The sequence below is a fragment of the Myotis davidii genome, unplaced genomic scaffold, assembly GCF_000327345.1.
Source record: "Myotis davidii unplaced genomic scaffold, ASM32734v1 scaffold120, whole genome shotgun sequence".
Classification (NCBI taxonomy): domain Eukaryota; kingdom Metazoa; phylum Chordata; class Mammalia; order Chiroptera; family Vespertilionidae; genus Myotis; species Myotis davidii.
In genome coordinates, this window is record NW_006294778.1 from 2,444,771 (window position 1) to 2,452,943 (window position 8,173).

At 37.2% G+C, this 8,173-nt stretch overlaps 1 protein-coding gene across 1 annotated transcript in view; it reads right to left on the reverse strand.

The window, feature by feature from the left end:
- POLR3B (polymerase (RNA) III (DNA directed) polypeptide B) overlaps nucleotides 1-8,173 on the reverse strand; it is a 103,890-nt gene that overhangs the window by 68,579 nt on the left and 27,138 nt on the right. The window contains exons 11-12 of the mRNA XM_006769338.2: nucleotides 5,337-5,456; nucleotides 4,141-4,275 (exon numbers count right to left, since the gene is read on the reverse strand). Coding sequence (XP_006769401.1) covers nucleotides 4,141-4,275; nucleotides 5,337-5,456 — 255 coding nt within the window. The remainder of the gene's footprint in view (nucleotides 1-4,140; nucleotides 4,276-5,336; nucleotides 5,457-8,173) is intronic.

Here is an 8,173-nt window from a genome sequence, read left to right on the forward strand (position 1 = left end):
ATATACAGAGATTCAACAGTAGACTAGAGGATCCCAAGAATCAAATAAAAGATTTGAAATATGAGGAAGCAAAAAACACCCAACTGGAAAGAAAAAAGAAAAAAGAATCCAAAAATATGAAGATAGTATAAGGAGCCTCTAGGACAACTTCAAACATAACAATATCCAAATTATGGGGGTGCTGGAAGAAGAGAGAGAGCAGGATATTGAAAACCTATTTGAAGAAATAATGATAGAACATCTATCAACAAGTGAATCTATGAATCAAATGAATAAAAAATCTGATGAACAGAATAAACTGGTGAATAGAATCAGGGGCATAGAAAGGAACATCTGTAATAATCTGAACAATAAAGATTAAAAATTTTTTTTTAAATGATGAATGGGTATGAGCTCCTCATTAGGGGGAGAGGGAAAGGGAGATAAGGGAGGAGAGACTAGGGCAGAAGGCATAACTCAAAGGCACTTAAGATCAAAGAGCATCATGGTGTGTCTAAGGCGATGCAAGTGCTCACTTTGGCACAAGATCAGGCTATAAAAAGGTGTATAGAGGCAAGATCATCAAGGACCCCATTAGCCCTGCTAGAGTCTAAATTTTGTTCTACAGAGAAGACAGAACAAAATTTATTAATTCCACACAGGGTTTTCAGGGAAAGGGCGAATAGGCAGAGAAACAAGCTCTTACATCCCACTTCAACCAGAGAAGCTCAACTTTTATCTATTTTAATGTTGGGATTCTAAGAGTGCATGCTTTAAAAACCTTGAAATCCACATCTGAAGCTCAAGCTGAGGGATGTCCTGGAAAAAGGACCCGTGCTTCAACTAATCTCAAATAAATGCTCAGGAATGTGTGAGGGTTGCTTTCTTTCCACTACGTGAATAGGCAGGCACCTGGACAGAGCCTCCAGGACAGATAGGAGGAGCAGCTAAGAATCAGAGAAGATACACAGAGAAGTCAAATGTACTAATTCTATATTAACTCTTAAGATGAGCTGGGACATGTGAATACTTGTTTTATGAGTCTTAATACACAAACACACATACACATCCTATATAATAAAACCCTAATATGCAAATTGACTGAACAGTGGAACGACTGGTTGCTATGACATGCACTGACCACCAAGGGGCAGACGCTCAATGCAGGAGCTGCCCTCTGGTGGTCAGTGCGCTCCCACAGGGGGAGTGCCGCTCAGCCAGAAGCCAGGCTGACAGTTGGCGAGTGCAGCGGCGGTGGCAGGAGCCTCTTCCGCCTCCACAGCAGGGCTAAGAACTCCTTGAGGGATGTCCACCTGCAGTCCTAAGCCAGCAGGCGGGCATCCCCTGAGGGGTCCCAAACTGCAAGAGGGCGCAGCCTGGGCTAAAGGACACCCTCTCTCCCTGCCCAGTGCACAAATGCCGTGCACCAGGCCTCCTGTTATATATAATCTTGTATGCATGAAATTTTTCATAACTAAAAAGTACATATACAAAAGCAGGCATATGTCAATTTCTGTAGAAACGCATGCATTTCATTGATTAAATCCCTCCTTAAGTAAGAAGGATTGGAAGTAATGGCCAAGCAACATTCACAGACATGTGGCTTTGAATATCTGTTTCCTATTAATGAGGACAAATTGTTTTAGCATATGATTTCTTCTAAAATTGCAAAGCCTGACCTCCAAACTTGCCTCTGACAAAGGACTCAAAAATGAGGCCCATAAAGGTTAACATAAATTCACACATAGGCCTGAATGTTTGCAAGCCAAGAGTTTCTAAAAGTACAACTTTAAAATGATAAAGATATTTGTATACACATAAGATACCTTTGAAAGGATAGAGTAAAGAAAGGGAAAAGTGACTGTAACTGGAGAGAGGAACTAGGAAACTGGGTCATGGGTCAGGTGGGAAGGGAGGTCAGAATTGGGAGATTCATTTTCACTGTAAACTTTCTTTTTCTTTCTTTTTAAATATATTTTATTGATTTTTTACAGAGAGGAAGGGAGAGAGATAGAGAGTTAGAAACACCGATGAGAGAGAGACATCGATCAGCTGCCTCCTGCACATCTCCTACTGGGGATGTGCCCGCAACCCAGGTACATGCCCTTGACTGGAATCAAACCTGGGACCTTTGAGTCCGCAGACCGACGCTCTATCCACTGAGCCAAACCGGTTTCGGCTGTAAACTTTCTTATAATTGTCTGCAACCCATTTAATGCTAATATGTTATTTTTAAAAGCATTTTTACTGTATATTGTGATTTTTATTTTAATATCTGCTATTTGTTAGTGCTTAATTTACTGTTTTATTTTTTTAATCATAACACTGTTTATTTAAAAATTAAAAATACTTGTCTGAATTGGTAAGACAAATAACCATGAGAATAGCAAAAAGAGCATCTTATATCCCAACTGCGATTAAAAAAACTAAATGGAATGTTTCAGCTGTTTGATGCAAGGAGACAGAACTCAGAGGTTTACAGCCAAGTTAACTGCCTTAAAACAAACAATAAGCAGAACTCTCTTCAGAGGAATAGGACAGAATCTAGAGACTACAACTCATCATTCATAATGTTCATTAGGATACAATCCAAGACTATTAGACATATGAAGAAACAGAAAAATATGACCCATACTCAACAGAAAAAACTAAGAGACTGATCATAAGATGACAGAGATGTTGGAATTATCAGACCAGGATTCTGAAGTAGCTATAAAATGCAAGGATATAAATGAAAATGATTGCAATGAATGAACAAGAGGTCTCAGTAGAAAAACAGAAGCTATAAAAATACCCAAATGAAAATTTTAGAAGTGAAAAATAATAATTATCTAAACTGGACAATTATCTAAGGATATTAGAGATGACATAAGAAATAAGTAAACCTGAAAGTAGATCAACAGAAATTATCCAATTTGAAGAACAAAATTGAAAAGAAAATTAACAGAGCCTCATTATCCAAGTGTCTAACAATATAATTTGAATCAGAAGAAGAGAAACTAGTACAAAAAAGATAGCTAAAGAAATGAACCCTAAAAATTTCTCAAATTTGCTGAAAAACATAAATTCACAGATTTAAGAACTTAACGAACCCAGTACATCCACATGAAGGCATTCTTTAAAACCAAAGATAAATATAAAATATCAAAAGCAGCCAAGTCTATATTCTGGCATATTCTAGCTCTTTGATTTAAAGGCAATTTCTGATTTAAGTGCTGAAACATGAAGGTGTTTTTATTTGTTTGTTTATTTGTTTTTTTAAATATGTTTTTATTGATTTCAGAGAGAGGGAGAGAGAAATAAAACATCAATGATAAGAGAGAATCATCAATCAGCTGTGCCCTGCACACACTATCAGGGATAGAGCCCAAAACCCAGGCATGTGCCCTGCCCGGGACTCAACCGTGGCCTCCTGGTTCATAGGTCAATGCTCAACCACTGAGCAACACCAGCTAGGCTGAAACATGAAGTTTTGAAGACTTTTAGATATTTACTATCCAGTTGAAAGGGGTACATGCTCTCAGAATAAGATAGCTAAGACTTAAAATGAGATTAGAGACATTCTCACTAACCCACTTGTATTATGCCACCAAAAGTTAGGGGATTGTTTACTTGTTTATTGTCCACCTCTCTCAATAACTAAGGACTAAGGGAAAACAGAACTTTGTCTTATTCCTTCTGTATTCCCAATTCCTAGGACTATGCCTGGCATATGGCAGCTGATCAATAATAAATATTACTGCTCTGGCCGGTGTGGCTCTGCAGGTTCGATCCCCAGTAGGGGCGTGTGCAGAGGGCAAGTGATTGATTATCTCTCTCCCTCTCTGCTCCCCTTTACCCTCTCTAGAGTCAATGAGCAGGTCCTTAAGTGAAGATTAAAATAAATAAATAAATAAATAACTTAAAGTCATACTTCACTTCCTACATTACATAGAATGAGGGTAAACATCTCAACAAAAGATATAAGTAATATACTAGTAACATATTTAAAGAATTAAGATAGAGTTTTCATAGTTAAATTCTTAAGAGATAGGAAGTCATATGTGAAATGTTTATATATGAACATATATTCCATTCAACTATCTCTTCCTATTTAAAATTAATACCAAATTAATTTTTATTAAAGAAAATAAGATTTCTGACATAAAATAATTAAATTACCTGTCCTGCCAACTCCAATCGCTTGTTACCATAATAGTCTCTGTCGTCAACTTTATTATCTCCTTGGGCCAGAATTACCCTTCTTACCATCACTGCAGTATAGATACATTTGGCTCGGAAATTGAATTCTTTAACCTGTAATTCAGAAATTAGAGAAAAATTTTGAGACAATGTATATTATAATTTAAGATGCCTCAAGCAAAGAACCAATGCTATAATATTTAAATAAGAAAAAAATGAATTGCTGTGATTCTTGCTATTCAAAGAAATTCAACTAGTCTATAAACTTCCTGAGAGCTGAGATGATGACTCTTCATGTTTGTACTCAGTACCTATAGTAGCTTTTCTTTAAAGATAACCACTATCAACTCCTTCCCTTTCTATGTTTCATGTTCCTCCTTCATTAGAGGTAGAATCCATCATCTCCTTGTGTTGGCCTGTAAACTAGCAGTTTCTACTTTCTCTTAGAGTCCTAAAGTACCACATGAGAAGTCCAGGACACTGTTGGGGAAAAGGGGGCTTCTTGGAAAAGCTCTGAGACAGAAGTGTGAGTAAAGACATTTTAGATGTCCAGCCCAATTGTTTCCAAATAACTCCAGCCTCAGCTGCTCTCTGTCTGCAACTTTATGAGACTCATGATGAGAAAGCCCTTCTCCCACTGTTGAGCCCAGTCAAACCACAATGAGAGATAGCAATAAACAGTTATGTTGAGCCATGAAGTTTAGGAAATGTTTGTTATGCAATAATAGATAACAGGAATAGTACTAAAACATCGTCTGGCACTCAATTATTTATTGGATTAATGAATCCACCACAAATGTTCTATTCAATCTTCTCTAGTACAAACCCTGAAATCCATATGAATAAATCTGGCTCAGTCAATAAGTTAAATCATAACTGGATAAGTCTGTGGTCGGCTCGCAAGCCACATGCGGCTCTTTGGCCCTTTGAGTGTGGCTCTTCCACAAAATACCGACTTCTGCGCATGGGCCACGAAGTTTCAATCGCACTGTGTGTGGGCGCCCGCACGTGGTATTTTGTGGAAGAGCCACACTCAAGGGGCTGCATGTGGCTTGCGAGCCGCGGTTTGCCGAGCCACAGTTTGCCGACCACTGGGTAATTGTACTGGTTTGTCTGTAAAGACAAAAATCTTAGGAAACTAAGTAAATCTTTTTTCTACATGCAAAGGTACTCACTGGTACATGGGTCAAGATGGTAGAAGCCAGGAGCTCTCTTGCTTCTTCTATTTTGGTTTTCTTTGGTCCACCTCCCCACATCCTTTGCCTTCTTACTTTGTTCCCTATATATTTTAATGCCTATAAAAAAACAGAATATAGTATAATAATGTTTAATGATAGCATCAAAGACAATTTACGAAACACCTACCCATATGTAAAGCTATAAGCAAAAAGACAAGGGTCCTGGTTATAGAAAAAGTGCCCGGTTGGCGTGGCTCAGTGGTTGAGCATCGACTTGTGAACCAGGAGGTCATGGTTCGATTCCCAGTCAGAGCACATTCTCAGTTGTGGGCTCAATCCCCAGTGGGGGGTGTGCAGGAGGCAGCCGATAAATGATTCTCTCTCATCACTAATATTTCTATCTCTCTCTCCCTCTCCCTTCCTCTCTGAAATCAATAAAAATATATTTAATAATAAAAAAAGAAAAAGCTGTTCTGGGCCTAGTCAAAAATCAACATTTGTCACAAATCTACAGCAAAACAGCATTATACAGTATCTAATACATTGATTCCCTTTCATTTTATAATCTGTTTTCATACTATAAAACTGATACATAATCACTGTAGAAAATTTAGAAAACATAGATGAGTATATATATATATAGTAGCCATAAATCTTCAACCTAGAGAAAACATGTTTACAGGTAATATTTTTAGATAGTGCTTTTTTCCCCTCAGAAAGCCATCACACCATGTAAAACCTCTAACCTGAAAGCTACAAAACATTGCTGAGAGAAAACAAAACCTAAGTAAATTGATGGTTATGCCATTTTCATAGACTGGGACATTTAATACTGTTAAGATGGCTTACTGTTAAAATTCTCTCCAAAATGACCAAGAGATGCATCATAATTGCTAATTATATTCCTGGCAGGCTTTGTAAAAACCAAAATTAATTGATTCTAAAATTTACATAAAAATGCAGAAAACCTGGAATAGCTGAAACTATCTTGAAAAAGAAAAGCTGGAGGATTTATATTGCCTGATTTCAACTATAGAGTTATAATGAAAGACAGTGTGATACTAGGATAAGGACAGACAAATAGATCAATGGCAGAGAATAACAAGTCCAGAAATAAAGCTATGCCTTTATGGTGAATTCATTTTTTATAAAAGTGCTAAAGCAATTCAATGGAGAAGGGACAGTCTTTTCAACAAATGATGTTGAAACAACTAAATATCTTTGGGTGGTGGACACACATATCATGTAACATAGAAATCCATACCTAAAACCTGTATGATCCTATTAACCAATGTCACCAATAAATTTAATAATAATAAAAAAAGAAACAATTAAAAACTAAATTCCCTAAAGTAATAAATTAACCTGACCCCTACCTCACACCAAATAGAAAAAATTAGTTTAAGATGAATTTTATACAGAAACATAAAAACTAAAGATATAAAGCTTCTAGAGAAAAATACCCTGGGGGTGAGCAAAGATTTCTTTAAACAAGACATAAAAATCAATAACCATTAAATACAAGTGAACAACAACAAAAAAACAACCTCTTGATAATTATATTTTATCAAAATTAAAGACTCCTCATCCAAAGACAGTTAAAATAATGAATAGGGAAACAATGGACTGGGAGAAAATATTTGCAACACATAATTCTGACAAGGATTTATATCCAGGATATTTTTTTAAAGGACTCAAATTCAATAATAAAAGAACTCAGTAAGGAAAATGAGCAAAAGATTTGGACAGACACTTCACAAAGTAAATAGCACATAAAAAGTGCTCAATGTCATTAGTCATCTGGAAAACACGTATTAAAACCAGTTGGGAGATACCATCAAAATGGCTAAAATTAAAAAGACTGACACCACCAAATGTTGATGATGATGTGAAGTAATCAGAACTCTCATACATTGCTGGTGGGAATGCAAAATGGTAGTCACTTTGGAAAAAGATTTGGTAGTTCCAACTTTATAAAAGTTATAGACACAACTTCTTTGATCCAGCAATTCTATTCCTAGGTATTGATCCAAGAAAAATACTAACCTGCCCAGGCAAATACTTGCACAGGAATGCTTATAGCAATGTTATTCATAATAGCCAGAGTGAAACCAAATGTCCATTAACAGGAAAAGACAAACTGTGGTATATTCATACAATGGAATACTACTCGGCAATAAAAAGACATAAACCTCATGAATAAATGACATAAAAAGGAACAACTTGGACCAATATCAAACAGTATGTTCAGCCCAAAGAAGCTGGACACAAAAAAGTATATATTGCATAATTCCATATATGTACAGTCCTAGAACAGGCAAAACTAACCTATGGTGAAAAAAATTAAAACAGTGGGGGCGAAATCAGAGGTTGGAGGCAAAAACTGACTAGGAAGGGGCATGCGGAAACTTTCTGAGGTAATGACAATATTTTGTATCTTACAAAAATTATATGATTAAAACTGGTATTTTTAGGCTGCTACTAAGATGGCGGCATAGATAAACACCGGGAAATTGCTGCCTCCCACAACAATTGAATAATACATCAAAAACACAAAACGGACATCATCCAGAACTACAGGAAGGCTGGCTGAGTGTAAATTCTACAACTAGAAGGAAAGAAAAGCACACTGAGAGCCAGAGGAGCTGCGGAAGTAAAGTGCAGAGGTAGGGGGCTCGGGCGCACGGAAAGGGTCTGGCACCTGAGGACGGGGCTGTCTTTTTGAATCCGGAGGAAGTCACAAGCTCCCAACGGCTCTGAACTCCAGTTCCGGGAAGTCTCTGGGGACCCAGGACTCATACGGGGAGTAACTGGACCGTCTGGCAGCGGGCGAT